Raw genomic sequence first — 20,064 nt, forward strand, 5'->3', positions numbered from 1 at the left:
AAAGGGAATTGGATACACCTGAGCTCAATTTGGAGTGTCATAGCAAAGGGGTGTAAATACTTATGTAAATTAGATATTTCTCCACTTAATTTTCAATACATTTGCAAAAAATTCCAATGTTTTGACTTTGTCAATAATACAGTAGGTTATGCTCAGTCACACGTATTGTGTGTAGATGGGTGAGAGATAAAAAATATATATATATATTGACTATTTTGAATTGAGTCTGTAACACAACAAAATGTAGAATAGGTCAAGGTGTATGAATACTTTCTGAAGGCCTTGTATGTACACTACAGACACAATTGGAACCAATCCAGTCAAAGGCCAAAACTCAAACACGTAACATCTAATGTGGTTTTCCTGTGGTCACTGTGGAGTAAAAAACATCTGTAGAGTTTCATCCACCAGACTATAGGTCTGTGAAGGCTGTGAAGAGAATGATTGGAAACCATCCATTTCCTCATAAATCTCTATGACAAGTCTTCTGGTGTAAATTCCTCCTTCCTTAAGTGTATATAAAGATTCGCGATGGAAAATTGGCACACAACACACGGTGTCAATGCATAGGGTATTTCTGAGTTGACCCGTTTCCAGGTGTGTCAGATAGGGTCGATTATCATTATCACAGTTTTGAGAACATTCCATTGCTATTTTTCTTGGAAACGACAATTCCCTAGCTGAATCGAAAAATGTAAATGAATATGGGGGTCATTTCCACAACAGTGCCTCTAGATGTACAGTATCTAGGCCCCACCAACTTAAACACCACAGTTCCTACTGACTTCAGGTGCACCTCAGGAGGTCAAATCAAAACCTGAAGTGCTGACAGAACATTTACAGGGTGTTAAAGATAAAATAACATGAATAAAACAACTTCTCATTTAACACCACGACACATTGAAAGCCAATTACCAGAAGGAAACATAGTTTTCAACGTAAAAAAAAAAACAATTTCAAGAACCACAGCCAAATAAAGCAAACCATCTATAGCTAATGTAGCAGCAGATGTCAGTGGAGATGTATTGGCTGTGAGGGGAATGCTAATTTCAGATGCTGACATTTCCCTCTCCATTATTTAATCTAGACATGTGAAAGTAGTGACATCCAACCAAGTCCCTCTTCCCTCGGACACGGTGATGAGCTTGGACACGGTGATGAGCTTGGACACTGTGATGAGCTTGGACACGGTGATGAGCTTGGACACGGTGATGAGCTCGGACACGGTGATGAGCTTGGACACGGTGATGAGCTCGGACACGGTGATGAGCTTGGACACTGTGATGAGCTTGGACACGGTGATGAGCTCGGACACGGTGATGAGCTTGGACACGGTGATGAGCTCGGACACGGTGATGAGCTCGGACACGGTGATGAGCTCGGACACGGTGATGAGCTCGGACACGGTGATGAGCTCGGACACGGTGATGAGCTCGGACACGGTGATGAGCTCGGACACGGTGATGAGCTTGGACACTGATGAGCTTTTTACAGCTTGACACTTTATAAAGTAGATAAAACCGGTCAACACGTCTGCCGGCTTTCTCAGTCAGAGGATGAAAAATGGAATTGTTTTCCGGACCGGTTTGTTGAACAAAGAGGAAATTACTTCACACAGAATTAGGTAGGGTCTTTATTCATTTAAATGATTAAGATGCTACATAGTCCATCAAGGTTTAACACCATAGACTGACTACTTGACTAGGAATAGGAATTTTTCTTAGACTTATTTATATACATACAAAACAGTTGCCGACTGCTTACATGGAGCACGATGGTAGACAGGTCAATTTGAGTGTTTTCACAACCATTGGGACAGAGTAGCTCAGCTCAGACCTGTTCTGCCCTCCCTCTAAGCAGTCATGCTTCACACACACATAGATACAGGAGGTTATGCTCAGTCACACATAGATACAGTAGGTTACTCTCAGTCACACGTAGATACAGTAGGTTACTCTCAGTCACACGTAGATACAGTAGGTTACTCTCAGTCACACGTAGATACAGTAGGTTATGCTCAGTCACACGTAGATACAGTAGGTTACTCTCAGTCACACGTAGATACAGTAGGTTACTCTCAGTCACACGTAGATACAGTAGGTTATGCTCAGTCACACGTAGATACAGTAGGTTATGCTCAGTCACACGTAGATACAGTAGGTTACTCTCAGTCACACATAGATACAGTAGGTTACTCTCAGTCACACGTAGATACAGTAGGTTACTCTCAGTCACACGTAGATACAGTAGGTTATGCTCAGTCACACGTAGATACAGTAGGTTACTCTCAGTCACACGTAGATACAGTAGGTTACTCTCAGTCACACATAGATACAGTAGGTTACTCTCAGTCACACGTAGATACAGTAGGTTACTCTCAGTCACACGTAGATACAGTAGGTTACTCTCAGTCACACGTAGATACAGTAGGTTACTCTCAGTCACACGTAGATACAGTAGGTTATGCTCAGTCACACGTAGATACAGTAGGTTACGCTCAGTCCCACGTAGATACAGTAGGTTACTCTCAGTCACACGTAGATACAGTAGGTTACGCTCAGTCCCACGTAGATACAGTAGGTTACGCTCAGTCACACGTAGATACAGTAGGTTACTCTCAGTCACACATAGATACAGTAGGTTACTCTCAGTCCCACGTAGATACAGTAGGTTACTCTCAGTCACACGTAGATACAGTAGGTTACTCTCAGTCACACGTAGATACAGTAGGTTACTCTCAGTCACACGTAGATACAGTAGGTTACTCTCAGTCACACGTAGATACAGTAGGTTATGCTCAGTCACACGTAGATACAGTAGGTTACGCTCAGTCCCACGTAGATACAGTAGGTTACTCTCAGTCACACGTAGATACAGTAGGTTACGCTCAGTCACACGTAGATACAGTAGGTTACGCTCAGTCACACGTAGATACAGTAGGTTACGCTCAGTCACACGTAGATACAGTAGGTTACGCTCAGTCACACGTAGATACAGTAGGTTATGCTCAGTCACACGTAGATACAGTAGGTTACGCTCAGTCACACGTAGATACAGTAGGTTACGCTCAGTCACACGTAGATACAGTAGGTTACGCTCAGTCCCACGTAGATACAGTAGGTTACTCTCAGTCCCACGTAGATACAGTAGGTTACTCTCAGTCCCACGTAGATACAGTAGGTTACTCTGTCACACGTAGATACAGTAGGTTACGCTCAGTCACACGTAGATACAGTAGGTTACTCTCAGTCACAGGTAGATACAGGAGGTTACGCTCAGTCACAGGTAGATACAGTAGGTTACGCTCAGTCACAGGTAGATACAGTAGGTTACTCTCAGTCCCACGTAGATACAGTAGGTTACTCTGTCACACGTAGATACAGTAGGTTACGCTCAGTCACACGTAGATACAGTAGGTTACGCTCAGTCACACGTAGATACAGTAGGTTACGCTCAGTCACACATAGATACAGTAGGTTACGCTCAGTCACACATAGATACAGTAGGTTACGCTCAGTCACATGTAGATACAGTAGGTTATGCTCAGTCACACGTAGATACAGTAGGTTACAGTCACACGTAGATACAGTAGGTTACTCTGTCACATGTAGATACAGTATGTTACACAGTCACACGTAGATACAGTAGGTTATGCTCAGTCACACAGATACAGTAGGTTATGCTCAGTCACACGTAGATACAGTAGGTTGTGCTCAGTCACACGTAGATACAGGTTATGCTCAGTCACACAGATACGGTAGGTTATGCTCAGTCACACAGATACGGTAGGTTATGCTCAGTCACACAGATACAGTAGGTTATGCTCAGTCACACGTAGATACAGTAGGTTACTCTCAGTCACACGTAGATACAGTAGGTTACTCAATCCCTCGCTCTTTCCTCAAATCCATACTTCCATCGGCAAGTTATTTTTTGTTATCCATAATCTGCGACAGTGAGATGAAAGAAATTGAGTGTATTGCATTTTTGACATGAATCCCATTAAGGACAAAGCAATCAAAAACAGTAGGGACAAACACAAAAGGCAGAATGGTCCCTTCAGGATATAGTTTAGTATGTCGTGAGTTAAATGCAGAGACACGTCAACTAACAAAACAGTTACATTGATAGATACTGGGAAAAAAACATTCTTGACAATATAGTGCATTAAAATGAACATGAGTGCAGTGATAATTATAACGGTGAAACAAACAGACAAAGATCCAAAACTATCGATGCTGACCGTAGTGGGGTGAATGAAGCCAATGACCATACAGTTGGAGAAATGTTCTTTAAGAGTTACGTGGACAGTCACAGCATGGTGAACGGACAGCATAAACCATTTAAATGACAGTTCTGCCTGACAGATCAACAAATGTACAGCTTGGAGAAGAAAAAAGAAAACCGACAAAATCTCAAAAAAACTCACTTCTACAAGTACCTTTCCTCATTCCCTCTCTCCCTTCTTTCCTTCCAGAATAACGTGCTAATAACAGTCACAAAGTAAGTAGGTTATTCAGTGACTCAGTCCCAACCCATCCGGTGTTCATTTAGCTGCATACATTTTTTAATAATACCTCAAACCCTAAAAACCAAAAAAACTTTATCACAAAAAAGAAAAAAAAAGAAAAAAAATGAAAAGGGGGAAAATAAAATCTGACGGTTGAGTTGAGAAAATCTAAGGCTGAAAAGAAACATCACAATGATGAATGCAATTCAATTAAATTTAAAATGTCCCAAAAAATGCAACGCTCTTTAGTGGACGCATGCAATCAAGAATATACTGCCAACTCAGGTATTTATGATCAGAAGGGGGGAAATGTTCTAGCTTGGAAAAACAGAGAATGGGGAGACGGAGGAGGGGGTTGTTGTGTCGATTAAGGATGTTCCCCAATCACAGAGGAGACGGTCTATACAAAGCCTCTGATTGGAAGAGTCAGTTTGGTTGACAGTAGCCCTGTGCATAATCCCATCTACTTCCTGAAGCCTCTCTGTCAATCATGTTGTAAAGGAGGTGAGACAAAAAGAGTGCTGCCCACCTGGTTTTACTTTAATCCAGGGTTACTATGGATTCACTACACAGAGTATGCCTACGGCCTGTGGCCACTTGTGAAGATAAATGACAATCCGTGAAAACATTCATTCACACAACGCAAACTGACCCAATCGCAAGCCCCCCCCACGGCGTTTAGAAAATCCTTCACTTCAATGACTATCAATGATCTGCATTTTACTCCCTCCTACTGTATCTGTGGCGTAGGCCAGAATGATTATGTTATGATTAAAGAGATCTTGTAACAAGTTGTTGTTGTTTTTTCTCTCGTTGGTTAGTTCATAACATGGAATTTTGATTTGTATCTTTTTTTATTTGTACATAAATGAACGATTCAAAACTACCCCATTGATATGGCATTTCTGAAATAAAAAAAATCCCAAATCCGTTTGTTTCAATCCCCCGAAAGCATGCGGTTGGCCGTCTCTCGCTCGCCGCTTGCTCTTACAAGACCAACTTGCCGATGATGACTCCGACCACGAAGAAGAGCACGATGAGGGCCACTGTGCGCAGGCTCAGCCCCTCCTCCTTCACCATGGAGTGGGAGGAGTGCTGGGAGGAGGACAACACATTGCTCTTCCTCATCCTCAGGCCATCGTCTTCCTGGATGGGGTGGTGAAACCAAAAGAGAGTGAGAGGAGGAGAAAGATGAAATAGGAACAAAGAGAGAGGGTGAAGAGATAGAGAAAGAGAGAAAAGAGGGGGATAGAGAGGGGAGAGGGATAGATATGGAGAGAGGAGAAAGAGAGAGGGATAGATATGGAGAGAGGAGAAAGAGAGAGGGATAGATATGAGAGAAAGGAAAAAGAGAAAGGGGGGGAGAGGGATAGATATGGTGAAATAAGAGAGAAAGGGGGGAGAAATTACCATCAGTATTATCCACATCCCTCAGTCAAAGATAGGTAATGTCATTTATTCAGTCAAAGATCGGTAATGTCATTTATTCAGTCAAAGATAGGTAATGTCATTTATTCAGTCAAAGATCGGTAATGTCATTTATTCAGTCAAAGATCGGTAATGTAATTTATTCAGTCAAAGATAGGTAATGTCATTTATTCAGTCAAAGATCGGTAATGTCATTTATTCAGTCAAAGATAGGTCATGTCATTTATTCAGTCAAAGATAGGTCATGTCATTTATTCAGTCAAAGATAGGTAATGTCGTCCATTCATTCAAAGGGGATGTTTAAATCATCTAAACCCCCTCAGGACTCCACCAGGCGCCAGCTTTTAACACACTTAATTTCCCAACAGCGGGTGGGCGGGCTCTGTTAGTGTTATCTGGATCCAGGGATGGGAGTGGCCAAAAGCAATTCCGCCTCTGGCACTACTTAAAGGGGAGGTGGCAGGCCAGCGGGTGGTGTGCTGCTCTTGAAAGGGGAAATCTGTGGCGGGTGGCGTGCTGCTCTTGAAAGGGGAAATCTGTGGCGGGTGGCGTGATGCTCTTTAAAAGGGGAAATCTGGGGCTGCTACATCCATTTTTTGAATTTAAAATGAATGATTTACACTGAGTGTATAAAACATTAGGAACACCTTCAGTTGCACTCCTTTTTGCCTTAAGAACAGCCTCAAATCGACAGGATATGGACACTACAAGGTGTCGAAAGCATTCCACAGGGATGTTGGCCCATGTTGACTCCAATGCTTCCCACAGTTGTGTTAAGTTGGCTGGATAATGAATATCCTTTGGGTGGTGGACCATTCTTGACACACACAGGGAAACTGTTGAGCGTGAAAAACCCAGCAGCGTTGCAGTTCTTGAAACAAACCGGTATGCCTGGTCCCTACTGTACTACCATACCCCGTTCAAAGGCAGTTCAATCTTTTGCCTTGCCCATTCACCCTCTGAATGGTACACATACACAATCCATGTCTCAGTTGTCTCAAGGCTTAAAAATCATCCTTTAACCCGTCTCCTCCCTTTCATCTACACTGATTGAAGTGGATTTAACAAGTGACATCAACAAGGGATCATAGCTTTCACCTGGTCAGGCTATGCCATGGAAAGAGCAGGTGTTCTTAATGTTTGGTCCACTCAGTGTATAGCCATTGACTGAGTCCATGATTGAATCCCAGACATCTCCTTGGTTCTCACCCTGATCTGCTTGTTCTCTTCCCGTAGCCGCTGTGCCTCCGTCTGCAACCTCTTACACTCCTCCATGACCTTCTTGACCTCGCCGTCGTCCAGGGTGGAGCTCATGGACTTCATGGACAGTGTGGAGGACTCTGACTTGAGCAGGTTGGACGACATCATCTTGTTGGCATCCGGGTCTTGGTGCTGTGGGTGAAGAGGCGGGAAGAGGGAGAGAGGGCTTAGGTTTATTTCAACATCTTGGTACATATGCAGAAACATACCTCAAAGGTAATGTCACAATAAGGAATCAATATGGAGAAAGTGAATGTTGGTAACTTGTTCTGCTGCAGGCCTGGCTGGTAGTGATTGCAGTCATGTCGTACACTAAGAGAGAGGCAGGCGAGTGAAGTCAGACACGCACACACACACACACACACACACACACACACACTCCCCCAATCCCAATACTTCCAAAAAGAGACGCAAAAGCTGGTTTCCATTTTCACTCCCAACTACGTGGCACGACGAGGCTGTTGCTTCCAGCCATATATCTCGCTGATCATAATTAACAAAAACAACAACGACCCATTTTCCCTGTGGCTTTGTTTATGGGGCTCATATTTTCTGCTCATCCCGGGGGAAGTGATCTTCTACCATCTGTGTGTGCTTTGCAGAGTAATTGCAACAATAATAAACTGTGTGAAAAGTGAGTGTGGCCCAGGGAACTGGGTTATGGTTATGGCTGGGGCTATGGCTAAGGCTGGGGTTATGGTTATGGCTGGGGCTATGGTTACGACTGGGGCTATGGTTACGACTGGGGATATGGCTAAGGCTGGGGTTATGGTTATGGCTGGGGCTATGGTTATGGCTGGGGCTATGGTTATGGTTGGGGCTGGGGCTATGGTTATGGCTGGGGCTATGGCTGGGGTTATGGTTATGGCTGGGGTTATGGCTGGGGTTATGGTTATGGCTGGGGTTATGGCTGGGGTTATGGTTATGGCTGGGGCTATGGCTAAGGCTGGGGTTATGGCTTATGGCTAAGGCTGGGGTTATGGCTGGGGCTATGGCTAAGGCTGGGGTTATGGCTGGGGCTATGGTTATGGCTGGGGTTATGGCTGGGGTTATGGTTATGGCTGGGGCTATGGCTAAGGCTGGGGTTATGGCTGGGGCTGGGGCTATGGTTATGACTGGGGCTATGGCTGCGGCTATGGTTATGGCTGGGGCTATGGCTGGGGCTATGGCTAAGGCTGGGGTTATGGCTGGGGCTATGGTTATGGCTGGGGTTATGGCTGGGGCTATGGTTATGGCTGGGGTTATGGTTATGACTGGGGCTATGGTTATGACTGGGGCTACGACTGGGGCTATGGCTGGGGCTATGGTTATGACTGGGGTTATGGTTATGGCTGGGGTTATGGTTATGACTGGGGCTATGGTTATGACTGGGGCTACGACTGGGGCTATGGCTGGGGCTATGGTTATGACTGGGGTTATGGTTATGGCTGGGGTTATGGTTATGGCTGGGGTTATGGCTGGGGTTGTGGCTGGGGCTATGGCTGGCTGGGGCTATGGCTGGGGCTTTGCTAAGGCTGGGGTTATGGCTGGGGCTATGGCTAAGGCTGGGGCTATGGCTGGGGTTATGGCTGGGGCTATGGCTGGGGCTATGGCTGGGGTTATGGCTGGGGCTATGTCTGGGGTTATGGCTGGGGTTATGGCTGGGGCTATGGCTGGGGCTATGGCTGGGGTTATGGCTGGGGTTATGGCTGGGGTTATGGCTGGGGCTATGGCTGGGGTTATGGCTGGGGCTATGGCTGGGGTTATGTCTGGGGTTATGGCTCTGGCTGGGGTTATGGCTGATGGCAGGGGTTTTCTGGGGTTATGTCTGGGGCTGTGGCAGGGGGTTATGGCTGGGGCTATGTCTGGGGTTATGGCTGGGGCTATGGCTGGGGCTATGGCTGGGGCTATGGCTGGGGCTATGGCTGGGGCTATGGCTGGGGTTATGGCAAGACTGGGAGCTCTATGACTCCTGATGACAGGGATTTTCTGTGTGAAAAGTGAGAGTGTGGCCCAGGGAACTATGGCTAAGGCTGGGGTTATGGTTATGGCTGGGGCTATGGTTATGGCTGGGGCTATGGTTATGGCTGGGGCTATGGCTGGGGTTATGGTTATGGCTGGGGTTATGGTTATGGCTGGGGCTATGGCTGGGGTTATGGCTGGGGCTATGGCTGGTTATGGTTATGGCTGGGGCTATGGCTGGGGCTAAGGCTGGGGTTATGGCTGGGGCTATGCCTGGGGTTATGGCTGGGGCTATGCCTGGGGCTATGTCTGGGGTTATGGCTGGGGCTATGGCTGGGGCTATGGCTGGGGTTATGGCTGGGGTTATGTCTGGGGAAAAGGCTGGGGCTAAGGCTGGGGTTATGGCTGGGGCTATGGCTGGGGTTATGTCTGGGGCTATGGCTGGGGTTATGGCTGGGGCTATGTCTGGGGCTAAGGCTGGGGTTAGGCTGGGGTTATGGCTGGGGCTATGGCTGGGGTTATGTCTGGGGCTATGGCAAGACTGGGAGCTCTGCCTCGACTCCTGATGACAGGGATTTTCTGTGTGAAAAGTGAGTGTGGCCCAGGGAACTATGGTTATGGCTGGGGCTATGGCTAAGGCTGGGGGGTTATGGCTGGGGCTATGCCTGGGGTTATGGCTGGGGCTATGGCTGGGGCTATGTCTGGGGTTATGGCTGGGGTTATGGTTATGGCTGGGGCTATGGTTATGGCTGGGGCTATGGCTAAGGTTATGGTTATGGCTGGGGCTGGGGCTAAGGCTGGGGTTATGGCTGGGGTTATGGTTATGGCTGGGGCTATGGCTGGGGCTAAGGCTGGGGTTATGGCTGGGGCTATGCCTGGGGTTATGGCTGGGGCTATGTCTGGGGTTATGGCTGGGGCTATGGCTGGGGCTATGGCTGGGGTTATGGCTGGGGCTAAGGCTGGGGCTAAGGCTGGGGGGGTTATGTCTGGGGCTATGGCTGGGGTTATGTCTGGGGCTATGGCTGGGGTTATGTCTGGGGCTATGGCAAGACAAGGGGAGCTCTGCCTCGACTCCTGATGACAGGGATTTTCTGTGTGAAAAGTGAGTGTGGCCCAGGGAACTATGGTTATGGCTGGGGCTATGGCTAAGGCTGGGGTTATGGTTATGGCTGGGGCTATGGTTATGGCTGGGGCTATGGCTGGGGTTATGGTTATGTCTGTCTGGGGTTATGTCTGGGGCTATGGCTGGGGCTATGGCTGGGGCTATGTCTGGGGCTGGGGCTATGGCTGGGGCTATGTCTGGGGTTATGTCTGGGGTTATGTCTGGGGCTTATGGCTGGGGGCTATGTCTGGGGCTATGGCTGGGGCTATGTCTGGGGCTATGTCTGGGGCTATGTCTGGGGCTATGTCTGGGGTTATGTCTGGGGCTATGGCTGGGGCTATGTCTGGGGCTATGTCTGGGGCTATGGCTGGGGCTATGGCTGGGGTTATGGCAAGACAAGGGGAGCTCTGCCTCGACTCCTGATGACAGGGATTTTCTCCACAGGGATTTTCTGTACTAAATCACTTGAGTTTTAGAGACGTGTAACGGATGAGACGGAGCGACAGGGAAAGAAAAATACGTGTGTGTGAGAAAAACAAGGAAGAGGGAAGATGACAGAAGATGGTAAATATGCAGTTGAAAAAAATCTGGTTGAGAGAACGGCAAGAGTGTGCAACGCTGTCATCAAGGCAAAGGGTGGCTACTTCTTAAATATATTTAGATTTAAAAAAAAAAACTTTTTAGGTTACTTCATGATTCCATTTGTGTTATTTCATAGTTTTCACGTCTTCACTATTATTCTACAACATAGTCCAAACTTTTTAATGGTACTTTACATTTTAAGTTTGTTCACAGACTGTATTTAACGGCAATTCAATATTTTAGGCTGAAATGATCCCCAACTCCCGATGGTTCACTATGTCCCCTAAATCAGTAAGGCACATTCCGTCATATGATGTGGGAGTGTCATGCAGTTAAATGATTCTGGGACAAAGTTACAAAATCAATTTCAAAATGATTACTGACAAAATATTGGTTCTCACTCTCTCTCCCATTTAACCAGTGGATACAGTTACTATTAGAATCTCTGGATGTTATGGGGGGAGTCTCAGGAGATGGATGGGTGGGAGGGAGGACTGACAAGCAACCTCGGTTGCTGGGTGGGATGGGTGGCATGCTTTCTTCGGGTCGGGGAGGTCGGCTAGGCGGGGTGGGGAGGGTGGAAGGAGACTGAGGGGGAAAATGTGTTAGGGTTATCTTTGTATGCATTTCTCTGAGTGTTTTTTTTGTGTGTGTGAATTATGAACATATCTGAATGATTATGACTTACACCTGTACCAATAACCCCTCTCCTGAAAACGAAATAAAAAAGTTGGTCCCAAACCCCGGTAGTTTTGTATTGGAGGGCAGTTCATACGCACAGAGGGTTTGGAATGGTTAAGATCCCCCTCCCAATATGTTCTACAACTAATAAAACATTTCAGAAAAAGGCTCAGTGATGTTATCCTCGCAAGGGTTGAGGTATTGAAAACAGGGGTGTCAATCATTTTGACCCCTACCTTTTGAGAAAAAAAAAATATGACTCGTTTAACAAAATCAATTTCTCTGACAAATTGTATTAGTAGAAAATAATATAAATTCCCCATTTATTTGAGCATACAATACAGCTCAGTAGTTGAATTATGTATTTTATAGTAGGCTGTCATTTTTTTGGGAGGCAACTATATAAATATTGCAAAAGAGAAGTAATAAGTCTCTATGAACCCACCGTTTTCTCGTTCTCCGCCGGCAGCTCAAAGACACACCTCAGTTTGGAGTCCATCAGCTCTTCTGGCTTTGCCTCCTTCCACTGCAGAGAGAGAGGGAGAGACCACAGCCAACAATTATGAGCCCAAGACTGGGGAAAGCAAACTGGACAGTGGTTTACTGGCAGTGAGATTTGTTCCCCCATTGTCTTCCTCCTCCACTTGTGTGAAGTGTTTATCAAACCTTTCTGTTCTGTCACAATCAAGAGGCTTCAGACTCGGCAGTGTTTTGTTTTTCACTAAGTTTGGGCGGTATCCATACTTTCATACTGTCCTTGTGTCATCCCGGAGTATGCGGTAATTACAGGCACTGAACATAAGGTTGCTATTTTAAAAAACGCAAAAGACCCCACTGAGTCTCTGTAATCCAAAGGTTAGCAATGCTAACGCGTACCTATAAGAATTACACTGGGGATTGTTAGCGAATTGCAAATGAGCACATGCAAACATTTTATACAGGACAGACATCCCAGCTCATTAACTTACACATGTAACAAGAAAATGCTACTCACAGTTTTCTGCACAAAACTAATCTGACACAGAAAGGATCTTGATCCAGGTTGGAATTCTCTGCAGTTATCAAGAAAAGCTTACCACTTGGATAACTAGCTACTAAGTTAGCAAACCAAATGCACAACTGCAATTTAGACACAGTTAACTTAATAGTTAAAATATCTGTCTGGAAATTATTTAGTTGTGAAGTGTTTCCAGATCATTGCATGCTGCACAACAGTGAGAGTGGCTCACGAACAGGGTGGGGTCAAGTCCATTTAAATTCCAGTCAATTCAGGAAGTACAATGAATTCCAAACTTTAATTCCAATGCCTTTCAGTGAGGAAAATCTGGAATTGGAATTTGGTTTACTTCCTGAATTGACAGGAACTGAAATGGAATTGATCCCCAACCCTGCTCACGAGGCTCGGGTCTCTCGTCGTTGTGCGCTTGGAAACAAACAACGTGATGGCTCAGCTGTTTCAGGGAACTACTGGTAAGGCTTCATAATGAAAAATAATCTAACACAGAAATTGAAGAACGCCATCTGCTTTATTTCATAACTGAGTGCCCAAGTTGACTGCAGATATTTACTTAAAAAATCTAAATAAATATGACAATTAAATAAAAAACTGAAAATAGTTGTAAAGGTATTGAAAATCATCCCGTGGGTATTTTAAAAATACCCCAGAAAACAGTATACCGCCCAAACCAATTTCTCACCTATCCCAAGTGTGTGTTCCTGTGTGTGTGTCTCAATTGTAATAGCAAACCAAATTCTCAAGAGTCCTGTCACTGCAGGGAAAGCACACAAGAGACCACTTAGGCCTAATTCCGCACGCAAACAAGACCGAGAGAGAAGCAGAAAGAGAGAGAGAAACAGAAAGTGAGAGAAACAGAAACAGAGAGTGAAACAGAAAGAGAGAGAAACAGACCGAGAGAGAAACAGATAGAGAGAGAAACAGATAGAGAGAGAGAGAGAAACAGAAAGCGAGAGAAACAGAAAGTGAGAGAAACAGAAACAGAGAGTGAAACAGAAAGAGAGAAACAGAAAGAGAGTGAAACAGAAAGTGAGAGAAACAGAAACAGAGAGTGAAACAGACCGAGAGAGAAGCAGAAAGAGAGAGAGAAACAGAAAGTGAGAGAAACAGAAACAGAGAGTGAAACAGAAAGAGAGAGAAACAGACCGAGAGAGAAACAGATAGAGAGAGAAACAGATAGAGAGAGAGAGAGAAACAGAAAGCGAGAGAAACAGAAAGTGAGAGAAACAGAAACAGAGAGTGAAACAGAAAGAGAGAAACAGACAGAGAGAAACAGAAAGAGAGAAACAGAAAGAGAGAGAAACAGATAGAGAGAGAAACAGATAGAGAGAGAGAAACAGAAAGAGAGAGAAACAGAAAGAGAGAAACAGACAGAGAGAGAAACAGAAAGTGAGAGAAACAGACAGAGAGAAACAGAAACAGAGAGTGAAACAGAAAGAGAGAAACAGACAGAGAGAGAGAAACAGAAAGAGAGAAACAGACAGAGAGAAACAGAAAGAGAGTGAAACAGAAAGAGAGAGAAACAGACAGAGAGAGAGAGAAACAGAAAGCAGTGACAGTGGAACAAATGTTTGTAAGGCTTGTTGGTCCTCAATCAAGCTGTGGGCCTAGCCTGGGTTCTTTGTCATCATCTTCCTCAGGGTGTGTGACCCTTGGCCTAGACTGATTTATGGATTTTGTGGTATGCAAAGCATGTGTGTGTATGTGTGTGTGCGCGCTAGGGGTGATTGATGCATGATATATTAGTCATATCTGTATCGGCAGATAAATGTCAGGTAAGTTTTAAGTTCCAAAGTGTATTTGCCATGTGCACAGGATAGAACAGGTGTAAAACAGTACAGTGACATTCTTACCTTGAGACCTCTTTCCAACAATGCAGTGATAATAATAATAATAATAAAAAAAAAAAAAAAAAAAAAAAAAAAAATATATATATATAAAAAAACTACAATGTGAGGTAAAGACACACGCGAATGCAAGTATATACAGGTCAGTGTCAGTACCTTAATCAATGCAGTGGTGTGGTGTGTTTACACATGTGTTTACACATAAAAAGTGACTGGTAGAAGGATATACATGTAAACATGGCTGAAAAGTGACTGGTAGAAGGAATATATAAATACTAGTGGTAATATACACTAGCAGTCAGAAGTTTTAGGACACCTACTGATGGGTTTTTCTTAATTTTTTACTATTTTCTACATTGTAGGATAATAGTGAAGACATCAAAACTATGAAATAACACATATGGAATCATGTAATATACCCCAAAAAGTGTTAAAAAAGTGTTCTCTTTGCTTATTTGAACTGTTCTTGCCACAATAGGAACTTGGTCTTTTACCAAATAGGGGTATCTTCTGTATACCACCCCTACCTTGTCACAACACAACTGATTGGCTCCAATGCATTAAGAAAGAAACAAATTCCACAAATTCACTTTGAATTGAAATGCATTCCAAGTGACTACCTCATGAAGCTGGTTGAGAGAATGCCAAGAGTGTGCAAAGCTGTCATCAAGGCAAAGGGTGGCTATTTGAAGAATATGAAATATAAAATATATTCTGATTTGTTTAACACTTTTTTGGTTACTACATGATTCCATATGTGCAATTTCATAGTTTTGATGTCTTCACTATTGTTATACAATGTAGAAAATAGTACAAATAAAGAAAAACCCTTGAATGAGTAAGTGTTTTAAAACTTTGGACTGGTAGTGATACATGTAAACAGGAGTACTAGTGACCAGTAGCAGAATAAATAGATCAATACTATCGGTAATGGAATTGGTAATGGCAATCAATGGACAGCAGCGTAATGGAGTAATACATCTAATCAATAATCATTTTAGCAGCAGTGTAGGCTGTGTATGAGTGGGTAGATGGGCACAGAGTCAGTGTGGAGAGTCTGTGGCAGTAGTTGTTAGCCATTTAACACTCTTATGGTCGGGGGATTGAAGCTGTTTAGGAGTCTATTTTGGTGTCTATTTGTCTGAGCCTTGATGCACTGGTTGCGCCTGCCGGATGGGAGCATGGAGAACAGTCCATGTCGGGGGGCTGGAGACTTTGGCAATTTCTCGTGCCTTTCTCAGATACCGCCTGGCGTGTATGTCCTGGATGGCTGGCGGCTCACCCCCAGTGATGCGCTGGGCCGTCCTACCACCCTCTATAGGGCCCTCTGGTCGAGGGCGGTGCAGTTGCCATACCAGACAGTGATACAACCAGTCAGGATGCTCTCGATGGCGCAGCAGGATCTGAGGGTCCGTGCCAAATCATTTCAGCCTCCTGAGGGAGAAAAAGGGGGTTGACGTGCCTTCTTTACGACTGTACCGGTGTGAGAGAACCATGATAAGTCCTCAGTGATGTAGACACAGAGGAACTTGAAGCTCTTGACCCTCTTCACTGCAGCCCAGTTGATGTGGATGGGGTTGTGCACCCACCCCTATTTCCTGATGTTCACGATCAGCTCCCCACTGGGCACACACTGGTTGAATCAATGTTTTTATCCCACGTCATTTCAATTAAAATATGTTGAACCAACGTGGAATAGACGTTGAATTGACGTCTGTGCCTTTGTCTTGCTGACGTTGAGTGAGAGGTTGTTGTCCTGGCACCATGCTGCCAGTTCTCTGACCTCCTCCCTGTAGGCTGTCTCATCGCTGTTGGTGATCCCACCACCGTCGTGTCGTCAGCAAACTTGATGATGGTGTTGGAGTTGTGCTTAGCCACGCAGTCGTGGGTAAACAGGAAATACAGGAGGGGGCTAAGCACCCACCCCTGGAGGGCCCCCGTGTTGAGGGTCAGCGTGACGGATGTGTTGTTGCCTACCGGCCCGTCCCAGGGTCCTGAGCTTGGTGACAAGCTTAGAGGGCACTATGGTGCTGAACGCTGAGCTGTAGTCGAGGAACAGCATTCCCACAGGTATTCCTCTTGTCCAGGTGGGAGAGGGCAGTGTGGAGAGCAATTCAGATTGCATTGGCTATGGTTCTGTTGGGGCAGTATGCAAATTGGAGTGGGTCTAGCGTGTCTGGGATAATGTAGTTGATGTGTGCCATGACCGGCCTTTCAAAGCACTTCATGATTACAGATGTGAGTGCTGCAGGGTGGTAGTCATTTTGGCATGAAGCCTTAAGAGTTCTTGGAAACAGGAATGATGGTGGTCAACTTGAGACGTTGGGATATCAGTCATATTGGTATTGTCAGATAATTGTCAGGTAAGCACAATATATTCGTCATCTTGGTATTGGCAGATAATTGTCAGGTATGTACAATATACTAGTCATATCAGCAGATGTGTTCAGGTAAAAATATCTATGCTATAATTAACGGCCCAGATTTCCATATTGGTGCAATTTCTTCTATAGTATGCGAGTGAGTGAGTGAGTGAGTGAGTGAGTGAGTGAGTGAGTGAGTGAGTGAGTGGACGGTGACAGGACACACTCACCACTCCCTCCATGTCTGTCATTTCGGGTGGGGCCAGCATGGACTGCACCATGAACTTGTGTTTGCTTTTCTCGTTGGGGTCGTAGTCGAAAGGCTGCAGCATCACTGGGAGAAGGGCACAGCAGAAAGAAACATAAATATACATACAGAATTGTGTTCCTTAGGCACAAAACTGAAGAAACCTGAAAAAGGAGGGGCCTGCTTGGACCTGTCCATTAAGAAACCCTGATTTTCGTTTTGCATTTCAAAATGTTTTGCTATTGTTTGCCCTAGGTCTATGAGCTTTGGGACAGCAGAGCGTCTCTATACCGGAGTGGTGCTTATATATGATCCCTTACCAGACAATAGCAAAGTTGTCTGTCACTTGGTCTTCTCTCGCTGTCATTATCCTATAGTTAAGATTACAGCTATTTTTTTGTTGACTCATAAATCAATTATTCTATTAAGAATTAGGGCAGTCATACAACTTCATTGGTGGGTGAAAAGAATATGACTGTTGAAAATGTGTTCAAAGTCAATGAGCGTTGTAGGGATGGTGTGAGATTTTGTCAATTGGATGTCTCTGCGTGCAGTTTGATTGAAGTTGCTAACTTGCGTTAGCGTAATGACTGGTAGTCCATGGGATCAGACTTCCACAAACTCCCATTCATTGCGCTAACGCTAGTAAGCAATCACTCGCGAAACTACCTTCAACTTCAATAAAATGCATGCTTTTGTCAGCACATTCTCCTAATTCTGTGTTTCAGTTGAAGTACTCTGATTTGAAGGAGATTTATTAAGTATTCAAACGATAAACGATGTGGTACCCTATTCCTTTTATAGGGCATAAAGGCTCTGGTCAAAAGTAGTGCACTATAAAGGGAATGGGGTGCCATTTGGGGATGTGATATATTCATGTTACCATGACTGCAAAACATTGACGGATCTACATAACTCCTCACTGATGGCAATTTTTCTAACAGCTTCAATGTTTTTCACTTTAACATTACAAATTGCCCTAATAAAAAACAGGTGTGTCTAAAAATGATTTTACCCATCATCTCTTCACATCATCCAATCAAGTGTTATTTGATGTCATTCCAATGACCAAAAGGTATTTTCAAGCTGTTCAAATGATTTACAATGATCACTTTCATATGTTGGCGTCTCAACTGCTCTGGCAGGGAATAAAATGGGTATTGATGGGTAATCTCCATACTCATATTCATTACTGTTTTAAGAGGAGCGCGTTTGGACTCAAAGGGGCTGCGCGTTTAACATCAATGCCGACTGTGGGAGTGATTTCGGGGGAGCTATGGCTAACTTTCATTCAAAACAAATGACCTCTTCATTTCAAAGCCAGTGCTAGCGCTCTCAGATGTGGCGAACTAGGACGGCTCTCGTATATGGCACATGCCAATTCTCTCCGGAGTACAAAAAACTTCACAAGTGTTCTTGTATGCCATTACGGCAATCAAGCAAGTTCAATATTGCAAACCAAAAACAGACGGCTGAAACAGATTGACATCCTGTTGCAGTCAGACCCAATTTGCGCAGCCATCCACCCTGGGTCCAAAGGGAAGGAAAACATATACGTTCTTGGAGGGTCATTAAATAACCTAAAATAAGTCCCAAATTTGTCAAAAAATATTTTTCAAAACTCACACGCTTTGAATGACATAACTAAACCAGTCCTGACAGCTCCTTTTTATCCTGTGATATATTATGGACACCTTCATATGGGGGATAACGTTCCTAATATTCAGAGAAGTTAATTGTAGTAAAGCAGAAAATTATTTGCTTGTTTTTCCTTACTGGTTGTTGATTAAATAGAGCTATTAGAAGAGGGAGAGTTGGGAGTGCTTAAATGATTGGGTCCCTGGGGACTAAACTATGGAATTATTATCCATATCAACCTCAAAGTCTGCTAGTGGATCCATTCACAAAGGAAAGACCGAGGGAGGCCATGACTACTGCTAAATACCACAAGCTACAACTGAGAGAACAAGGGCCCCAAGCACTCTGAAAGCTATAGTGAGAGACTGAGAGAACAAGGGCCCCAAGCACTCTGAAAGCTATAGTGAGAGACTGAGAGAACAAGGGCCCCAAGCACACTGAAAGCTATAGTGATAGACTGAGCGAAAAAGGGCCCCAAGCACTCTGAAAGCTATAGTGATAGACAGAGAAAAAGGGCCCCAAGCACTCTGAAAGCTATAGTGATTGACAGAGAAAAAGGGCCCCAAGCACTCTGAAAGCTATAGTGATAGGATTGTATGGTTAGACCTATAGGCTACTTCCAGCATTCCAGCAGAGATTAGTATATACAGTGGGGCAAAAAAGTATTTAGTCAGCCACCAATTGTGCAAGTTCTCCCACTTAAAAAGATGAGAGGCCTGTAATTTTCATCATAGGTACACATCAACCATGACAGACAAAATGAAAAAAAAAAAATCCAGAAAATCACATTTTGCCCCACTGTATAGCACCTTTGCCTCTGAAAGTGCCCTTAAACTAAAAAGGGGTCCCCTAAGTGGAAGAAGTATTGTGCAGAAATTATATTGTTAGCTTAGCTAAGGATTGTGTGGTTTCAAGAGTTAAGAAATTGATTGAATTTCCATTTGTACTGTATAGCAATAATTCATATGCAGTTCAAGAAGAAATATCCAAAACTCTGTAATATTCCTTAGTGGTTTCTTGAGACACACCATCTCAATGAACCGCTGGTGAGCATTAGAGTTGTGGATATTTCTTCCTTCAAGTAATGTCCCATCCAAATGGAGTGAGATGATTCATTAAGCAACTTCATCACTCTAGATTCTGATCTACATCTTGATCGGGAGATTGGATCTCTCACAACAATAATGTGGACCAATAATGTGGACCAATAATGTGTCCTGAGGAAAAAGTTGGCAAAACATTGGCCAGCCATAAAGAAAGGAATTGCCTAAGCTTTTTCTATAGAATGTTGAAATGTCTTGAGGGCTTAAAACTCCTTCAATTTGTTGACACAAGGCCCCTCTCGGTGCTTTCGAGAGCTCTATAGTTTCTAGGGCTGGGAATTGCCAGGGACCTCACGATACGATATTAGCACGATACTTAGGTGCCGATACGATATGTATTGCAATTC

General features: G+C 44.4%; 1 protein-coding gene across 1 annotated transcript in view; it reads right to left on the bottom strand.

The window, feature by feature from the left end:
* Positions 1 to 3,391: 3,391 nt before the first annotated feature.
* LOC112255050 (vesicle-associated membrane protein-associated protein B) overlaps positions 3,392 to 20,064 on the bottom strand; it is a 38,756-nt gene continuing 22,083 nt past the window's right edge. Inside the window, exons 3-6 of the mRNA XM_042324826.1 lie at positions 16,960 to 17,063; positions 11,950 to 12,030; positions 7,148 to 7,330; positions 3,392 to 5,656 (exon numbers count right to left, since the gene is read on the bottom strand). Of these exons, the coding sequence (XP_042180760.1) occupies positions 5,498 to 5,656; positions 7,148 to 7,330; positions 11,950 to 12,030; positions 16,960 to 17,063 (527 nt within the window). The 3' untranslated portion in view covers positions 3,392 to 5,497. The remainder of the gene's footprint in view (positions 5,657 to 7,147; positions 7,331 to 11,949; positions 12,031 to 16,959; positions 17,064 to 20,064) is intronic.

The sequence above is a fragment of the Oncorhynchus tshawytscha genome, linkage group LG07, assembly GCF_018296145.1.
Source record: "Oncorhynchus tshawytscha isolate Ot180627B linkage group LG07, Otsh_v2.0, whole genome shotgun sequence".
In the NCBI taxonomy this organism is placed as follows: domain Eukaryota; kingdom Metazoa; phylum Chordata; class Actinopteri; order Salmoniformes; family Salmonidae; genus Oncorhynchus; species Oncorhynchus tshawytscha.